Source organism: Corylus avellana, chromosome ca3, assembly GCF_901000735.1.
Source record: "Corylus avellana chromosome ca3, CavTom2PMs-1.0".
NCBI classification, from domain to species: domain Eukaryota; kingdom Viridiplantae; phylum Streptophyta; class Magnoliopsida; order Fagales; family Betulaceae; genus Corylus; species Corylus avellana.
In genome coordinates this window covers 38,847,357-38,866,651 of record NC_081543.1, presented here as the reverse complement: position 1 = coordinate 38,866,651, position 19,295 = coordinate 38,847,357, and the positions used below count along the sequence as shown (strand labels likewise).

Here is a 19,295-nt window from a genome sequence, read left to right as displayed (position 1 = left end):
TTAAGTATTAATTTGACAGTTTGCTACATCAACTGCTAAAATATAAATTGTTAAGTGACAATCCGTGTGGATACTTACCACATTCAGAAACTAATATAACAATTCATGTGATACTTATTACGTCATTTTCTGTCATTAAAATGACGTGACACTCATTTTCATTGCCATATAAATTTGTAAACAAATTATAATAAAAGTTGTAATACCTTCACTATTTCCTTAGTAAAAATAGTATGTTTTTGAATAAAACTGTGATATAATCATTAGTTATATGCTTCCAATATTCTTCTATATTTAAAATAGTCATGCACGTTCTTTAGAAGTTTTGTTAGAACCTGTTTGAGATTGCGTATGAGAAATAAAGCTTTTAAGTCAAAAATAGTTTTTGGGCAAAATTTTGATTTTTAAGCTTTTGCCAAAAATGTTTTTTTTTTTTGCAATTTTTAGGCTTTTTGGACCGTAAAAGCGCTTTTAATCTTTTTACCAAACGAAATTTTTTTTATTCAAATGAACTTTTTGAGTGTTAAAACCACTTTTAGACCCATCAAAATCCTAAACAAGTCCTTAAAAGTATTACAAACAGTATTATAACCTCAAGAACTTATTATATCAGTCATCAAATAATTAATTTTACTTATTAAATTTTATTGCTTAATTTGTTCATGCGAATTACAGCATTAATTTATATAAGATTCTAATAAACGTTGTAATATTCCAATTATTTTCCTATTAAAAGCAAAAATTCAAAGCCCACGTGATATTCATGCCCAAATATCTAGTTCAACTTCCTAAACAATTTACTAAATTTGGCTGAAATATTTGTTATCCCCTTATATCCATTATATATTTAGAAGTTTAAAACTCGGATGAAGTAAAATGTCCAAGAAATTAATTTGTTGAATGTCTTAATCTAATAATTTTAAACCGTCTTATACATGAATTCAACAAAGTAATCATCCCCCATCAAATTAATTCAATTTATTTATTTAAATTTAAAAAAATAAAGAGAGAAAAAAAAAAAAAAAACTCTAGAGAAAAATCCAGTGTGAAATTTAACTCACCAACTAATCCAGCTAACTAAAGTAATTAGTAGCACAATCCAGCTACTCTTTCCTGTGTTTTTTGTTCCAAATTTTGTTCATTCATACTCTTTTCTATCTTTTTTGTTTTGTAAGTATACTCTTTCTATCTTTTAACCACACATGTAAGAAAGAAAGTTTACAAGAAAACTTTAAAGGTTGGTTTAGTAAACGATTTTGCGGGTTCGGTTTGATATTGTAGAAAAAATTGATTGACGTGGAAAAAAGTAAAAATATTTTTTAAAAAAAATGAAAAAATAAGAATATTTGATATAAAAAAATAAAAAAAATTTATTCTATAGTAATTTTTTTATTTAAATATTAATAAAAGGTGATTAACATGATGATGAAAAATAAGAGGATGCAAGAGAAATGAAAAAGTAAGTTGCCAAAAGTAGGTTGCCTTTGCCTTTTCTTCTAGAGGAGAAGGATGTGTATATAAACAAATATAAACCCATATTTTTTCAGGGCGCACTCTCATCTCTCTCTCTCTCTCATAGTTGGAGCTCTAAAGGGAGGAGAGAGAGAGAGCTTGAAAAGATCCGAAAACTCAGACCCAGTTGGGTTTTTCATAAATTTAGCCCAAAGTTTCTGTATTTTATACGAATTCTGATCGATTCTTTTAATTTACGCTTTAGAAAGCAAGAAGGGGAAATGGGTATTGCCAATGAGGAGGCGATCAAGCAGTTTCAGTCTTTAATGGAAGAGGGTGAGCTTCAAAAACCCAACTTTGAGTTTCTATGATCCTCTTCTTTGATCTTTGAATTGCTAATTTTTTTTTTCGTTGTTTGTTGTTTGTTTAAATACTGCAGTAGATGAGTCACTGAAGAACACATTCAAGGTTAGTCTCTTCTTTCTTAGTTCTTTGATCTGTCTCTGTTCGGATGCTGAGAAAAAAAGGTAGTCGAGGAAAATTTTTATTATTTGTGAGATGTGTAGCTTTTAAGTATTTGCTACCTGAGAACAGAAAACCCTCTACTCAACTTGGCCCAAAGAAATCAAATTTGCCGTTTCTTGTATTTTGTGGGGATGGCCTTTTATGTTATTTATGTTCTACTTTCTGAGTAAGAAACTGTTAAATAATGAATTCTTTTGTATTCGATCTGGGTCTTCGATCTTGCTTTTTCATATGTTTTCCTTTTAATAAATGGATTTGTCACTGTGAAGTTTGGCCAATTCACTTTGGGGCAGATAAGCTTTTTGACTGTAGTTGTTGATGCATTGTGCTTTGGTGTGATGTTGGGTTCCCTCTGAATTGTCTGAATTGGCTGAACCCTTTTTGATCTTTATAATTCGATTTGCATTTTGTGTAGAGCTGAGAGGAGTTTGGCTAAGATAATAGTTTCATTTTTTTAATGCAATCTTCAGGTCGAGTTTCAATCAAAGTCGAATGCTGGTTTTTTCTCACAACTTTGCAGCTCGATTTTTTTTCTTCTCTCCTTCTCTTTCTCCCATTCACAAATGGAATATTAGCTTACATCTATAATTCGGAGGACAAAGTTTAAGATGGCGAATCACATTTAAGTGCATTAGAGGAAGAATGCAAGTTTGTAGTATAGTTCAAGTTGTTTTTTCCTCTTGTTTTAACAATAATTTTGAAATCTTGTGCTTTTGGTTATTTGTATTTTGTGCTGCTTCAGTGAATTGAAGTGGGCAATTTGGATGTTTTGAAATTCTTTTATTCATGATGTGTAAACTTAAAGCGCATACTTTGATCTCCAGAATATGCACCAGGGTTATCCAACCGAAACATTGGTCCGATTTCTCAAAGCCAGGGACTGGAATGTTGCCAAAGCACATAAAATGGTTAGATCTGTTTATTTCACTTCTTCTCTATTAAGTTGTTGCACGGAAAACTTCATATTCTCCTTTAAGTGCCATTTACTCTTGCTACTTCTGCTTTTACTGACCATGCAAATCTGTTCCAGTTGGTTGATTGTTTACAGTGGAGAATACAAAATGAGATTGACCAAATACTGGCGGTGAGTTATATCGCTATGGTATTATTAGCTAAAAACAAAATTCTGTGGCTAAAGGCACTCACTGAAATTTCTCTATTGGATGCTTGTACTTCTCATTTGTTCGACGAATTCTTGCATTTAATCAATATATTGTTTCTTTTTCTGCATCTGTGATAAGCATCATATGGACTGTAAAATTAGAGATTTATAGAGATGAGAAACTGATATAAAAGAAATGGAAAACTACTTGTCACACATGTCCTGAACATATACATCGACCACCCTCCAAAAAAAAAAAAAAAAGGAGAAAAGAAGGGAAAAAAAGAAAAGAAAAGAAAAGTAAAAAAAAAAACCTTTGATGATGCATGCATTGGATGACACTATAATAACTAAGAAGTGAGGTTTAAGAAGCTCTATGAAATGGTTAAAACCTCCACTTCTCCATGCACCAGCAAGTTATAAAAAAAGGAAGTAAACCTATGGTGAAGCAGCAAACTGTTGACCATCTGGACTAACGTAAACAAAGCACATCTATTGCACGTTGTGTAAAAGAAATTTGATTTTATTTTGTGAATGTAAAATTTTCTGTTCTCTTGAGTACAATTGTTTTACTTTAAGTTGCAGTTCAAGCACATGAATCATATACATAAAACTTCTAGGGTACACTTGAGTAACCTGTTTTTAGCACTTATGGTGCATGTGATAAAAATCGGCGATGAATGGTAATATATATATACTGTAGAAGTATATATTAAGAAATAATTTGTGTATTTATACTTTCAATATAATTCTGGTGCCCCAGTTCTGGGCCAAGAGCATATATTCATCATCAATTGTGAACCATACTATAGGCAATGTCTAGGGAAAGCTTGTATGGCCTTAATTAGCAGCATCTACATAGTCAGCATTCAAGACATTTCTGGTGCCTCAGTTCAGGGCCAAGAGCATATAAAAGTGATCAATCGCGAGTCATATTATGGGCATGTCTAGGGCAAGTTTGTATAGCCTTAATTAGCACTTCTGGGGTTATTTCAAGGTTGATTTTTAACCCTGGCCGAAAAAGTTAAAAAAAAAATAAAATAAAAAAAAATAAAATTTGTCATACTGAGTTACAATAATGCTTATGCATCTAACATAAGTACTGCAAGTAAATGTAGTATTTGTTGGTTTAGTAAAATTTGGTCTAGATTAAAAGTAAACTTTTATGGTTGCATTTATGGTGCTATGTCCTTTTTTGTGCATCCCATTCATGGATTGTAGTCTTCAATTATTTTGAATAGCAATATTTTGAAGCTATATTGGTAAAGCAACCCTGTAAGGATTCATTACGTTACAAAATTCTTTTGTTTCTTTATACAGAAACCTATCATCCCAATTGATTTGTACAGAGCAGTGCGAGATTCTCAACTTGTAGGGTTGTCTGGTTACTCAAAAGAGGTATACCTGTCTTTTACATTTTTACGTAAAATTATCACAGCCTTTAATCTATGTCCTTGTTGTGCTGTCCTAGCCAACTTGCTCGAGCTGGTCTAGCATCACAAAAGTCATTTTGCCACTACAATTTAATAAACTCTTGGCCCTTAGTCTTTTATGATTATTATTTCACTCCCTGCATTCCTACTTATGATGTTTTCTTTCTTATGATGTTTTCTTTCATTTTTCTGCCAACTGTTGCCAGGGCCTTCCAGTCATTGCTCTTGGTGTTGGGCTCAGTACATTTGACAAAGCATCTGTAAGGATCTTCGCTATATTAAATCTCCTTAACTTTCACATGTACAAATTTGTGTTGGACTGCAATTTGGTGTATAATGGAATGTGTGTGAGATTTGTTTGTGTGCTTTACAATATGCCAATTGAAGTATTTCAAATGATTCCGTTCCTAATAAATGATTGTACTTGGTTATCCTATTCATCATACTGGGTTTTTCTGTTTCATGCTCCTAGGAAATATGGAATATAATGATTTTTCTGAATAAATGTTAGTAATTACTTGCAACTACATGACTGTACTTATGGTCATCAAATATGCTCCACTGTCAACTTGTTAAGTCATTTAATACTGTTATATGCATCATTTAATATTAGGATTTTCTGTCACTTACATAGTTCTTTTTTTTTCTTCAATTTTAGGTGCATTACTATGTGCAGTCTCACATCCAGATGAACGAGTACAGAGATCGTGTTGTACTGGCACGTACTTGAGATTATTTAATCATCTTTATAACTTGTAACCTTCCCTATTTCCTGATTTTTATTTTTGTTGTAGCCTTCTGCAACAAAGAAGCAAGGACGACATATTGGTGCCTGTCTAAAAGTGTTAGACATGACTGGTTTAAAGCTTTCTGCACTGAACCAAATAAAGGTATCTATTTGTATTTTGTAAGTCTCTAACTTGTCTTTTCTTTTAACCAGAGATCTTTTCCATAAAAGAACGTCCTTAATCTATTAACTCTAGTGGTGGGCGTATATATTTTTTTTATTGGGTTAAAAATACGCTTTTGGTCCCCAAGTTTTAACAACTTTATTTTTTTTTTCCATATAGGTTTCACTTTGTATCATAGGTGGTACTTCTCTTATGAGTAAATAGTAAATACAAAGATAGTACTTTCGTCCATGAAACTAACATAATTCCATGTCAAACCAATCAAAACCTGCCACGTCATATGCCTCAACACAAAATTTAAGAAAAATAGAAAATATTAAAAAACAATTAAAAAAACTAAAACTTAAAGAATGAGCCACCCCTTTGTGATAGTGGGGTTGGCCAAAGCCACCACCACAAGGCTGGTCTGAAGGTGGCCGAACCACTCCCAAGGCCCTTGTAGGTGCCACTCCCTTTTGGACTGGGGTGGTTTCGGTTGCCCACATACCGGCTGTAGGGAGTGGCTGGCCACTTTCATTGGCTCAAAAAGGTGACTTGAGCAAACCCTTCTTCAATTTTTTAGTTTTTTTTTAGTTTTAGTTTTTTAATTGTTTTCTAATATTTTCTATTTTTCTTCATTTTTAAATTTTAATTTTTTGTTAAGGCATAGGACACATGGCATATTTTAATTGGTTTGACATGGTTCCATTAGTTTCATTGACTGAAGTACCATCTTTGTATTTACCCACAAGAGGTACCATCTATGATACAAAATGAAACTTAAGTGAGAAAAAATAAAGTCGTTAAAAGCCAGGGACTGAAAGGGCATTTAATATTTTATTATATAGCAAATAATAGCCAACTTCATCTTTTTGTTCTTAAAAAGGAAAGCTTTATTATGAACATCTGGGTTGTGCAACTAATACTCATTTAGATTTGATATTCCTTCTTTTTGATGGATAGTTTCAACGATTAGGTATCAATACATTCAATATATGCAAGTTCTTATATGATGCCATAGGAAATAGATAAAAGAATGGTAATTACCTGTGGAGTGGATTCACGTTTTTTTTTTTTTTTTTTTTCTCGAAATTTGATTTGTTCAAAACTGAATAAAGCCATCTGAAGTATAAGAGTGTTTTCAATTTTAATACCAAATTAATATGTTGCCTAAACTCATTCTGGAGACTGTATATTTGACACTTTTTGGCACTCTCTGTTTAATCTTAATGCAGCTTTTGTCCGTTATATCTACAATTGATGACTTAAACTATCCAGAGAAGACAGATACATATTATGTTGTAAATGCCCCCTATGTATTTTCAGCATGTTGGAAGGTTTGTGTCTATCTTCGTGTTTCGAAAAGTTTGTTTGCTTCTTGTGCAACAAAATCCTTAATGCTTGAACCATTGGTAGGTTGTAAAGCCTCTTGTGCAAGAAAGGACAAGGCGGAAAATCCAGGTTCTTCAGGGTTGTGGGAGAGATGAGTTACTGAAGGTAAGCATGCTTTCCATTCTGATTATATCATGATGTTGAAACTTGATCACCGCCAATCAATCTGGGAAGTGAATTTGGAAATTTTCCTGTTCCTTGAATGCAACTTATTAGTTGTTTGTTTTCTACTCCCATAATGTTTATGAGCTACAGTTGCCTTCAACATGTAATATCTCTCCCATGGTGCCTCAGCAGTGTACACTGAAATCTATTACTCTTTTTCATCTGTATGTTCCATTTATTTGACAATAACTCTGTTGACTTGTATCCAGATAATGGATTATGGATCCCTCCCACATTTTTGTAGAAGAGAGGGCTCTGGATCGTCCAGGCATTGTGGAAATGAGAACACTGACAATTGTTTCTCCTTAGACCATGCATTCCATCAACAGCTCTATGGTTATATCAAGCAGCAAGCTTCTCTTATGGAGTCCGTTTCACCGATCAGACAGGGTTCGGTCCATGTAAATATTCCCGAGCCAGATCCGGAAGACGCCATGATCACTAAAACCATAGAAACTGAGTTACACAAGTTAGAAAATCAGAATGGCCTTTCCAACTCACTGAATGGCCTTAAAGTAGGCTATGATTGAGACCTTGGAGAATTTGACTCTTGCCAAGTCCTCAATGGCACTCAAACCCGATGCCAAGTTGGCTGAACACTCTGACGACTACAATGAGAGTGAGAGTTTGTTCTCCAACCATCAGACCTTAAAAATGTTTTCTTGCATCAACTCGATGCAGGTTTATTAAGGACAAAGCTAACTTGGTGTAATTTGACGTTACCACGTTGGTGGATGATATAAAAGAAGCATGCGACAAGTGTAAGCTTTTATGAGTTTAGATAATTGTTTGAGTTAACCGAGCAAGTCTCATGCAGGAAAGTTTAAAGGAGCAAATTTGATGGATCTTACATGTTTCAATAAATTAGTCGAGTTAGAATTAATTTAAATAATTTTATACTCGTGTCTTGATACGACTTGAACCGAAATGACATTTGAGACTAATAATTTTTTATACGACTCATGAATTCGATACAAAATTCGTAGGTTAAAGTTGACTGAAATGCAAATACAAATTGCCACCCTATTACAATAAGTTAAAGTTGACTGACATGCAAGTACAAATTACCACCTTATTACAACGATATGTGTTTAGTGATCATTTGTCACATATGCAGCCATAACCGAAGCCAAAGCTTTTATGATTACGAGTTTTCAAAACAAGTCCAAAAGCTAAAATCTCCAACAATCAAAAGACATTCTCGCAAGTTAGTATTACAATATTACTACGGTCACGCCCTGATAAAATAACTACGATTCATCTTTTCCTCCAACCATTTTACTAGAAAAAAAAAAAAAAAAAAAAAATCCTCGCGGCTCATGGAAAAAAAATCCAAGACATCCTCTTGAATATCATGGTTAGGAAGACGCACAATATGCTCTAAAAAATCTGATTAATATTGCAAACTGAATAGCTCTTGAAAGGAAATGCAGTGGCAAAATTTTGAGAAATCAGATATTTAAGTTACACATATTTTAGACATACAGCAGACAAAAAAACAAGATAAAAAGAGAGTTTTAAGTGCCCCCAAGGGAAATCCAGCACCATACACATCTGTTTAATGATTTTCTCCAACTCTTTACCCTTCTATATCAAAGGATATTCCTGAAGAGGCATTACAACATGATGTGACATCCATATCTTATACAGATGGAAAAGAAGAAAACATGGGTTGAATTTGAAGTTTAATTTTTATCTCAACTGTTTGTAGCAACTATAGGCTATGGCAACTGACGCTGCAGCACAAACAACAGCAAGAGCTGCATAAGTATCTTCACGTTCCCAGCTCTCAAACCATGTTGGCATGGTACAAACTTTGCGTGTACCTTTGCCACTGTTGACCCTGGAATTTAGTTTCTTGCTGCTCTTCTTTTCGGCCATCACCTTTGCTGCACCACCCGAATTGGAATCTAGATTATCGAGCTTTTCCGGTAACACGGGGTTCCGACAGCAGTGTGAGTTCCCATTTTCCTGGCAACACCCCATTACCTCAACTTGAGATCTACAGGCAGCAGTGTATGTCTCACTCATATGTGTTCGTGTCAGTTCTTCAGTGTTTTCCCCAACATTTATCTCGCCATTCAACTGGAACCTTAGTTCTTGGGATTTCTTCTGTTCTTCTTCTGATAAACCCATCTGACCCCTGAACACAGGATCAAATGTTTCATTAAATCCTAGTCAACATTTACAATTAAATCAAACTTGGGAGGGAAAAATAAGGACCGACACATATATGACACAAATGTGTAGCAATACAAAAACAAGGAGGGCGGGTGAACTCATGTATATCTGCTCTTGAAGAAATATAAGTAAAGCACCAATTCTCAAACCATTTTTCTTTAAATCAACAAAAAATTTGTGCGTCCAGCATTCTGATTACATGAACCAAGAAAGCTTCCTATAAGGTCCTAAAATACAGCTAAAACCAATATCGAAAGTGGATTCAGCTCTGCTGTAGTCTGCTTCTAGAGTGAATGGATAAAATGCAAGAAATGCAAACTGCCTCGAAAGGAACCCTACAGTCCAAATTATAATAAGGGAAGATACAAAAACATTACCTCCACAGCCAATCTACAATTTCTCCTTTCACAACATGCTGCTCAAGCAATACAGGTACATCCTCTGGAGTAACATAACCATACCTGTAGATTTTTTTTAAAAACCCAGATAACTCCATATCAACAATAAACTAAAATAATGTCTTTCGGGAAAGAAAACAAATATACCTGATAAATAAATTTAAAAAAAAAAAAGAAAATTTGAAAACATTCACTGGTAAAAACAGATCAATCAACATGCTGATCCTTACCAGTGCCCAGTGACTTCTCCATTGAAATTTGATCTAAATATGATAACATTTCCTGCATACTTATGGCCCCCAATGTGTGAGCATGGGCTAACAGACACTTTTTTTTGAAGACCATAGAATTCTATCTCATCTTTGAATCTACTGATAAGGGCAGGTCCACAAACTCCACAACGGCGATCCCGGGATCCATGAGAACATACAAAAACATATGAAACTTTTAGTGTTTCAGGAGTTCCAGGAAGCCATTCACCATCCTTCACAAGCACTTCCTCAACAAATGTGTCAACATCAAAATGTGTCAATCTCCTGCATTTTTCACTAAACTCAATCAGTACTAAATTTGCAGGGAGGAAAAACATATAAATAAATACCAAAATGACCTGTATCTGATCATGTCTGGAAAGATTAGTACATCCCCATTTGATGTCTCAGTTCCATCATGTCCCTCACATATTGTCAAACGGGTCTAAAGACAAGGAAAGAAGATTAACATGAGCTGATATTATACCACAAAACAGGGGGGTGGGGCGGGGTGGGGTTAGGAAATTGGCAAGCAACATGTATGACACTATTTACGCAGCAAAGAACCATGCATATCAGGAATCTGGGCAACACCAAGGTTCAAGCAACAGAATTATGCACCATCTAAATAGAAACCTTACAATATCACATAATTTCATTAATTTGCCTAACTCAAATGCTGGTGTATACTCATTATTACTACTCTCTATATGAAACAAATATAAATAGTCATATAATAAAATTCAATAATTTGCTGCCACGTTTAACATAATTTCTTGAATCTAGGTACTAAACTGTCAACTAGCAGATGATATATCCAAATAAATAAAATAACGCCACACCTACACTAGATTAGCCTCACAGTCATGATTATTATGACAGACAGCTGGAAAATGTCTTACATAATTATTTGAAACAGCACTATTAGGCTAGCTGAAACTGTAATCAAGATACCACAGCTGCTATGTATATACCTTATATGAAGTAAACTGCCAGAACTCAGCTATGATAATTTGTTAACAATTACTATTAATATCATTGCTAATGTTTATATCTACAAAGATATTATTCAATATTTCTTGAAATAATAGTAGAAGAAAATAGGTACTCTGAAAACCAAGCACTCAGAATTTTGGTGGATTGATGATATAGAAGGCACTCCTTAACTCCGCTGATGAGACAAAAAGATCAGAAACTGAAAATATAAGAAAATGGACACAATTCAGACTGAATAAGCCTGGTGTTGTAATTTGTAATCTAGATTAATATTTTTAAACTCAAATATCCCTTTTATTTTGTATAACTTAAGGGGCATAACTGTTTTGATTTATTTCCAGATCTAAATAACCATTTCCTTCTCATTATAGCCCCCCCACAAACTAAACCATAGATCCTACGATTAAAACCCAATACTAGAACCTTACAATTTTTAAACAGTTCCACTAATATAATATTAAAAGAGTCAACTATATGCATCATTCAGCTCTTTAATGCATTATTACTTATAAAAAAAAAAAATGCATCATTCAGAACCAAAATATGTTTTTTGCAGCACAGCATCAGTCATCCCCAAATTTTCCCAAAACGCAACCTCCGTTGTAACCCTCTTACCAATCTTCTAAATCCCAAACAACCCACATCCTCACATCACTCCAGAGACACAGACAATCTAACAGACGCCAAAAACCCCACTTCAAACCCCTAAAAACAAATAAATCCACAGCAACTTCAAACGAATGAACATCAAATCAGAAATCCCTATAAATGACTCCCAGAACAAAACCAATTCATAAAACACTCGAAACCCAACTGAACTACCAAATTCACAACCAACCCTCCATAATTTTTTTTTTTTTTTTTTTATAAAAAAAATCTGACTTCCAAATAACTCCCAACACACAAGTAATGCACAAAGCACAGAAAACCCATTTCAAATTACCAAATTCAAAATCTACCCATAGTCAAAAGTGAAATAAAAAACCTCCATTTGACCCCTAGAACACAACCAATCCTCAAAACACACAAACCCGTTTCAATTCACTAAATTGATAATGAACCCATATCAGAAATGAAACCAAAAGGCTCCAAATCACCCCTCAAACAAAACCATTCTACAGAGCAGACCAACCTTCATCAAACCGAAACTAAAACCAACAAAATCAGACTGTCACAGACAGACATACAAACCTCTTTTTTCATATCAGCCTTCCTGGCCATCACAGCGGCGGAGAGCAGCCTCGGCACCCGATCGAACTCGGAGGCCTCGATTCTGGGGGGCCAGACCTTGGGGTTCTTGTAGCAGAGGAAGACGTGACGCTGGTAGAACTCGACGGTGCCGGCGAGTTGGCTCGTCCGGAAGTCGGAGCGAGAGAAGCCGAACTCGGCGTCGCTGGTTGTGGTGTCGGCAGATAGTAAACCCTCGTTCTGGAAGCTCCCGGAGGCGCTGCCGATGAGCGAAGTGGGGTCGGTGAGGAAGCTGTCCTGTGGGTCCGAGACTGTAATTGGGGACGACGACGACGACGGGTTTGTGAATGTCAGAGCTTCGTCTCTGTCTCTGTTGCTCGCCATATCACTCTGAGAGAGAGAGAGAGAGAGGGAGAGAGAAAGCTAGAGAGTGACTGTTTCTCTGTCTGCGTGTGTTTGAGGATTGTCAGAGAGAGAGAGAGAGAGAAATGGAGGGGGGCGGTGGGGGATGTGTTCCAGTGGAGTGGGAACTAGGAAGATGTGTGCTGGTGGAGTTTGGTCCTTGTTTTGGAGAGGATGACACGTGTCAGGCAGGGGGTAATTTCTTGACACTTTGATTTTTTTTTCTTTTTCTTTCTGTTGGCAACACTCTTTGACTACATAGTCATACCAAGTATCAGATAACCATGTAAATCTTTATGCTAAGCTATGGGCTTTGTGTGTGTTACGTGTGTATAAGACTCGTCTTTTTTTCCCTTGCACAGAGAGAAACAGGGGATGATCAATGGTTAGGTTTTCTTGATCAATGGTTCGGTTTTCTTTGTCATTAAAAAATATGCAAAAGTTTTCTTCCAAATTAAGCTATAAAAATTTACCATATGCACTTAGGGCATGTAATGTCTTATATGCTTATGAAAATCATATGATCAGTTAATGGACAGGAGTTTGAAAATTTTATTTTGAAGTAGCTGAAAAAAACATTATCCCATTCGTATCTATTTGATTTATCAAACCCTAGTAGTTGGAATAAGGCTCCTCACACGATCTAAATATGCAATAATCTAAAACTTGGGACTACAATCAAACAAATAATATTTTTTACGCTCATTTTACCGACTAATGTCAGACTAACTTGACATGTTTTAAGTAATTAGTATAAAAAATAACTTAAAATATGTTACGTCAATAAATATAAAATGAGTGTAATAAATAGGTATAAAAAAATAACATTACTCTTAAACTAAATAGACCATAGCATCCTATACTACTATGAGCTTCATTCAAAAGGCAAAAATCTTAGCGCGGGGTTGGTTTAGAAGTAGCCTTTTGAACAAACTGGTTATCGGTTCTTGCTTGAACGTTATTTTCAAAGGAAGCATGTGAAAGGCGACTTCTAAACAAGATTAGTTTGATCCATCCTGATAGTTACTGAAAAATGCTGATGGTACCAAACGCCAAAGCTAAGATTTCTACTGAAAAGATTCAGACGAATAACCTAATAGCTTGTCCCATTTACAGAATCACACTTCCCTGAAGATGCTGCCAAACTCTTCTTTTGATGGTTCACTTTTTCTCTTCAAAACAGACTAGAGCACGGAAATTTAATTCCATCAGTCTCAAATATACACACAATCAAACAAGTTCCCCCTCTCAATCATTCATACTCGCACAAAGGTCTGGTAAACACAAAAATTACACAGGTTTCTCACCAGGCAGGTAAGAAGGAGATCCACCCTCAATCTGGTTCTTTCTTCTGTGAAAGATGCCGCTAATATTAGGCAGAAGCACTTTCTTTGAAACAAGAGTCTTCCCCTTCTCCAACTTTCGGGTCTCGATAATATTTGCTGGTATGTTCTGCTTCTGAACCCTATAGTGGAGGGGGGATGATTCTGTCGACATCTCAGTTTCAGCCAAAATCCGAGATGCAGCTTCAGCTGCCTTCTTTTGTTCTCGTTCACGCCACCTCCGAAGCTCTCCCTCCACTGCTCTCTTGGCTGCTTCAGCCATCTCTGCCCTCTTCAAAGCTGCCTCAGTCTCAGCCTTCATATCATCTATCTCCTTCTGGGCTGCCTCTAACCTCTTGAGGGCCTCATTTTCACTAGCCTTAACGGCTTCTACCTGAGCCATAGCAGCACCCACTTTCATTTCTGCTAATGTGTCAGACTCCTCAACTTTACGGCTCAAAGACTCGAACTCTTCCCTCGATATTGTGATATTGGCACCAGACTCAGACGTTGATGCCCGTGCAGCATTAGTTTTCTCAGACAAGACCTTAATCTGATCAAGGGCCCTTGCCTCTGCTGCTTTTGCTTCTTCAGCTTCTTCCAGAGCAACTCTAAGCTTCTTTTCTGCTTCTTCTAATGCAACTTTGGTAGCTTCAGCTTCGTTCTTTAACTCCTCTGCTTTAGTCTTCATCTCTTCTGCTTCTTGCCTTGCATTTTCAGTTTCTAAAGAAAGCTGGTTAAGTGCGGATATCATATCCGAAGAAGCACCTCTTGCCTTAGATTCCTCCAACAGGCATGCCTCAAGCTCAGACTTAACTTTATGGAGCTTGACATGCAAATTCCCAGCAACGGACTCTGTTTCTGCTTCCTTCGCCTTCAGTTCAGAGTGCTCTATCTTCACATTATCCATATCTGCCTTGAGAGCTTCCACCAAGTTTCGCAGGGAGATCTCCTCTTCTGCAACCTTATGTAGCGAATCCTTAGCATCATCCAACTCTGAAGTGACAGTTGTCACAGAATCTAAATCTGAAGCCTTTGCATTTTCCATTTGCTTTTGCAGAGTCCCAATTTCATTCTCTGTGTCAGCCAGCTGCGCTTCAAGATTTCTGGTGAGTTCAGGATCCCACTCTTTCTTCAAAGCAAGCAATTTCTTTTCCGACTCTTCCAGGGTAGCTTTATAAGACTGTCTCTGAACATCCTTTTCAGAAAAAATCTTTGCTTGCTCTTGCTGAGCTTGTGAAGTTGCGAGCTTCACTTGCTCAATTGATTCCTGCACAGTTGAAATTTCCTTGGAGAGCTCACTAGATTTCTCCATGTTTGCTTTGGCTGCATCTTCAGCCTCAGCTGCTTGATTGAAGGCAGCAATTTTTGCTTCCAAGGACGCATCACAGTCCTGACGGATTCTCCTTAATTCTTGCTTCGCAGCATCAAGTTCAGTAATGACTGTCATGTACTGCTCTCTTGAACTTTCTAAGTCTTGTTTCCAAGCACCATTAGTTCCAATAAGGTTGTCAGAGTTTGCTTCTTCAAGCTGCTTTGCCTGATTCTTTGCGGCATCTGTTGCCTTAATCGCTGATTCCTTGGATTCACTAAGTGAAGTCAACTTCTTAGTCAACTCCTCGACTGATCTTTTAGCCTTTTCAAGCTCTACAAGGGCTTGGGTTCTAGTAGTTTCAGCATTCTGTAGTTGATCCTTCAACTTGTTCAGCTCTTTCTGAGCCAGGTGAAACTGTGTCTCCTTGGCCAGTACTCTCTGCATGAAATACCAAAAAATCATAAACAAGTTCTAGAAACTCAAAAAGTAACTGCATAACTTGCTTTACACGATTGAGTAAACCTTAGCAATGTCCCAGTGTACAAAAATCTCTAGTAAATACTATCTTACGATAACTAAGAGTGCCTGGATAATACAAAATTTTAATGGTGAAAATAAAATTTGCTCAAGTTTCTAAGCAAGGAAATTCTATCACAACTCTTTCCCCTAGACCCTTTAAAAACACAAGTTCCCTCTTAATTCAGTAGCGACAAGGCCCTCACTTGCATCCGTCATACAGAACCTTAAATAAACAAGTTTGCAACTTATGATAATATTGGAAATATAATCAGTTTTCTCATAATTTATTTCACTAAATAGCAATTTCTAAAACAAGAACCAAAAGCTGAAGCAAATGCATAACAGACACAGGCGCGCATCAAATATTTCAAATAGCACTTTCAGACTGGCTATAGATGCTTCTCAATTTGTTTACTATTGATTCTTGATTCTTTTCTTTCTGTGTGTGTGTGTGTGTGTGTGTGCCTTCAATCTTGAGTACAAATCCTTGCTATCCAAATTACGAACATCATCCAAAAGAAGAGAAGGGAGGGAGGGGAAACATCCACAGGAAATATAGCAAAAAGGTCCAAACATTTGTTAGCCACTTAGTATATGTGTATCGTATCATTCACCTCAAACAGGCTTAACTGTGTAAGTACTACGTCTGGAATAATGACACAATCAAGAAGAAGAATAGACAATAGACCACTTTTAGCCATACTCTTGAACACAGGCCCCACTATATTCAATGCTATCAAGTTTCCCAATATTTGTGAGATATAGGAAGTGATTATTTAACTAATTCAAACCAAACTGGTATTGGTCTTACATGTATACTTTATAAATCTTGGAATATAGAAGAAACACAAATACCTCAGCAGAATGTGGTTTTGCCTTCTTAATGCCAGGTTTTTCCCCTGAGAATGCGCCTTCACCGAATAGGGTAACGGCATCTTTAACAGATTGAAATGGTGCACTGGTGTCTATCTCTCCCACCTCCACTTTAGGACTAGGAGAGTTGGTAGCATTTTGAGAGGCTTTTGCAACCATGCTGCTTTATCTATTGCTTGTTTCTGCACCTGCTGAAAGCAGTTTTAAAAAAAGTTAATTTTGAGATCATTTAAAGAAGGAAGAAAGAAGAAAAAAGATGGCCAGTGACCACAAGAAGTTGAGAACAGATCAAACAATGTCCCAGCCTATAGAAATCGAACTTCAACCCCAAATTCATTCTCATCTATATTTACAAAGAAATCGGACACCATGTTAAGGCTAAAAACAAGATAATAAGACAGGAAAAATATATGTCCATACATGGAAAAATCATAAGGCTCTTAATAAAACAGGATCTACCAATTTACAAAGCAACTTGATTTCAAAGAAACCACTCTCCAACCTGGAAAAATTCCTGAGCCATGTCAATCTCAGCCAGGATATTATCGAGACTAGTCGAAGAAATACAACATATCCAAACTTCATCCCATTTCCCATCACTATAAATATACATTTACAAATGAAGATGCAATTCTCAAGATGCCCAAGCCCTGGCCACAAACATATGGGCCCGAAAAAGTTATGATAGAAACAGTCATTCACACATTCTCAAATTTGGAGATACTTAGTTCGGATGAGCCAAACCTTCATATGGTATGGAAAGGTATCCATAACTTCCCCACTAGGACCTATCCTGTAACCTGGCATAGCTACGTGGGGAGCAATCCAGCGTCAATACATGAGCTCCCAGTAAGTTACTAGATACCAGATAAATTGATAACATGCCCCCAGCCCACTAAGCAAAACCATTGGTAGCTTTATAAGACTATCTCTGCAACGTACCCCACAGACATGCCCTTGCTTATTGCAACCTAAATCAACCATCAAACAAAAGCAAACGATCTGCCTCCCCTCAAAAAACACCTTAGTTTCTCTCAACACTATGTATCAACCGTGAAATAGATATAAAACATCAAATAATTAATTTTATACTTGAGAAGCAGATTGTATTTAGTCAAGTGCAAAGACTAAGTGATAAAAGATACTTGGTTGCCGACAAAGAAATTTGTAAACAATCCGTTAACCTAAGCTTGTTAATAAGCCTTCCAAAAATATATGCTACATATCACAAGGAAAAAGAAAATGTAAATATGTAGTGGCGCAACAACGAAAACCGAAAATTGTCCATCAGTTGGCAGTTATCTCATCACCCTTTTCCACATCAAGCAGAAAACCGAAAACCTCATGGGAAACTATCAAACTCTACAAAATTTGAAAACCGCATAGCGATTAGACTCCTACCATACCCCCAAACTCTAAACTTGATACAACAAAAAAGATAACGCATAGACATTTAGAAGGCATTTCAATTGCTCACTACTTCTGCCACAAGTTTCCAAAACTATTCCACGAGCAAAAGAACTAAATTATGTGTCAACTATTCCACACAAACGCACAGAACCACCAAATTCGACACCTTGAACTTCTGTCTAAAAAAGAAATTACTTATTTCCAGACCAAAGAAAATACGAAAATTGAAAATTGGCTGAAAAAAGCAACACCGAAGATAAAGAAACAAAAAGAACAAGAACTGAAATGATTTTAAGCAAACAAAAGTTCGAGCTTGAAAAGCGCAAAAGCACAAAGAACAGACTTACCCAGAAAGCCTAATCAAACCCTAGAGATCATCCAAGGGGTCAAAGTCAAAAACAGCCACAGTACCCTTTACAGTTACAGTAGCACCGAACACGATGTTGTAATCAGAGACAATCTTCTTCGACCAACTTCTCCGATCTTCATGCTTCTGACAGAGGTCAAGAACCCATTGACTTTAAACGCGCCAAACAGGAAAGCCCACCGAGAAAATTTCTCAGCTTGGCAAGAAAAGCTCCGAGACAAAATAGGCCGAAAATCTTCAACGTACAAGATAGTGGTATTATAGGAATTTAAAGATACGGAGAATCAAGCTCTAGGGTTTTGTATTTGAATGGCGTCTGAGAAAGAATCAAAACGGTAAGAGAGAGAGAGTGTGTGTGTGTGTGTAAGAGAGAGAGAGAGAGAAATTGGGTTTGAAAATTGGAAAGCTGTTCGAGACAAATTCTATATCAGCGAGTCAGTTTCCGAAACAGAGAGAGAGAGTTCGGGAAAAATCTGGTGCGATATTAATCATGTGTACTCTCTCGAGGTTGTGGGCATTGTGTTGTACATTTTGGACAAATTTACCCTTAATTTTCAAAATTGAAGAGGCATATTTGTCCAATTTGTACGTTGCAAAAAAAAAAAGGTCAATTATTTGTAAAAATATGCGCTAATTTACTTGATATTTATTACGTCAACTATTAAAACAAAATGTAAATTGCATGGCCGGCTCATTGCTTAGAGAAGTGCTAGGGAGCCAAACAAATAAATCCAAAAAAAATTTCAAATTGACGTGATAAATGTTTTTTTACGTTCATTTATTTGGCTCTCTAACACATTCCCTTTGCTTAAGCCCCAAATGACAAGCGTTGCCTCATGCCCCAAATAGTAGCAATATAATTGAGTTTCCTTTTATAACAATTTTTAAAGCTTCAATTATGGTAAAGATATTAGTAAATGCTCTTTAATTAAGGCCCTAATTATGGTAAAAAAAAAAATTACAAATAAAAAAATTCTAAAATATTGAGATTTTATAAGATAAAAATAAAGAAAGAAAAATAGAAAGTCACATAAATTAAACTTGTAATTTCACTTGAACTTTTTTTTTTTTTTTTAAGACAAATTCTACTTGAACTTAAAACTTATATATTGGC

The 19,295-nt window shown here is 36.0% G+C and overlaps 3 protein-coding genes across 4 annotated transcripts; 1 reads left to right on the top strand and 2 right to left on the bottom strand.

Moving 5' to 3' along the window:
- Positions 1 to 1,530: 1,530 nt before the first annotated feature.
- LOC132175521 (phosphatidylinositol/phosphatidylcholine transfer protein SFH9-like) lies at positions 1,531 to 7,729 on the top strand. Its single transcript, XM_059587491.1, has 11 exons — positions 1,531 to 1,788; positions 1,892 to 1,920; positions 2,802 to 2,885; positions 3,008 to 3,061; positions 4,400 to 4,477; positions 4,719 to 4,772; positions 5,171 to 5,230; positions 5,307 to 5,402; positions 6,638 to 6,739; positions 6,819 to 6,899; positions 7,169 to 7,729. Exons 1-11 carry the CDS (start codon positions 1,734 to 1,736, stop codon positions 7,487 to 7,489), a joined length of 1,014 nt encoding a protein of 337 aa, XP_059443474.1. The 5' UTR covers positions 1,531 to 1,733; the 3' UTR covers positions 7,490 to 7,729.
- Positions 7,730 to 8,448: 719 nt separating this feature from the next.
- LOC132176323 (uncharacterized) lies at positions 8,449 to 12,469 on the bottom strand. Its single transcript, XM_059588496.1, has 5 exons — positions 11,977 to 12,469; positions 10,149 to 10,234; positions 9,769 to 10,074; positions 9,518 to 9,601; positions 8,449 to 9,102 (listed from the first exon to the last, which is right to left on the bottom strand). Exons 1-5 carry the CDS (start codon positions 12,355 to 12,357, stop codon positions 8,652 to 8,654), a joined length of 1,308 nt encoding a protein of 435 aa, XP_059444479.1. The 5' UTR covers positions 12,358 to 12,469; the 3' UTR covers positions 8,449 to 8,651.
- A 946-nt stretch (positions 12,470 to 13,415) lies between these two features.
- LOC132175755 (WEB family protein At5g55860) lies at positions 13,416 to 18,583 on the bottom strand. Of its 2 annotated transcripts, none has more exons than XM_059587796.1 (3): positions 18,162 to 18,583; positions 16,387 to 16,595; positions 13,416 to 15,450 (listed from the first exon to the last, which is right to left on the bottom strand). In XM_059587796.1, the coding sequence occupies exons 2-3, from the start codon at positions 16,561 to 16,563 to the stop codon at positions 13,666 to 13,668; spliced, it is 1,962 nt and encodes a 653-aa protein (XP_059443779.1). In that variant the 5' UTR covers positions 16,564 to 16,595; positions 18,162 to 18,583; the 3' UTR covers positions 13,416 to 13,665. The 2 variants fall into 2 exon arrangements, with proteins under 2 accessions (XP_059443779.1, XP_059443780.1); XM_059587797.1 differs by having other exon boundaries at positions 16,387 to 16,592.
- Between the last annotated feature and the right edge of the window lie 712 nt (positions 18,584 to 19,295).

What these genes read in the sequence shown, in the direction of transcription:
- LOC132175521 (XM_059587491.1), top strand. Translation starts at nt 1,734, where the DNA reads ATGGGTATTGCCAATGAGGAGGCGATCAAGCAGTTTCAGTCTTTAATG. An exon ending in ACAGAGATCGTGTTGTACTG is followed by an intron (nt 5,231 to 5,306) that starts GCACGTACTTGA and finishes TTTTTGTTGTAG; the next exon opens with CCTTCTGCAACAAAGAAGCA. An exon ending in TATTTTCAGCATGTTGGAAG is followed by an intron (nt 6,740 to 6,818) that starts GTTTGTGTCTAT and finishes AACCATTGGTAG; the next exon opens with GTTGTAAAGCCTCTTGTGCA.
- LOC132176323 (XM_059588496.1), bottom strand. Translation starts at nt 12,357, where the DNA reads ATGGCGAGCAACAGAGACAGAGACGAAGCTCTGACATTCACAAACCCG. An exon ending in GGAGAAGTCACTGGGCACTG is followed by an intron (nt 9,602 to 9,768) that starts GTAAGGATCAGC and finishes AAAAATCTACAG; the next exon opens with GTATGGTTATGTTACTCCAG. An exon ending in ATTGTAGATTGGCTGTGGAG is followed by an intron (nt 9,103 to 9,517) that starts GTAATGTTTTTG and finishes TCCTGTGTTCAG; the next exon opens with GGGTCAGATGGGTTTATCAG.
- LOC132175755 (XM_059587796.1), bottom strand. Translation starts at nt 16,563, where the DNA reads ATGGTTGCAAAAGCCTCTCAAAATGCTACCAACTCTCCTAGTCCTAAA. An exon ending in CAAAACCACATTCTGCTGAG is followed by an intron (nt 15,451 to 16,386) that starts GTATTTGTGTTT and finishes TATTTCATGCAG; the next exon opens with AGAGTACTGGCCAAGGAGAC.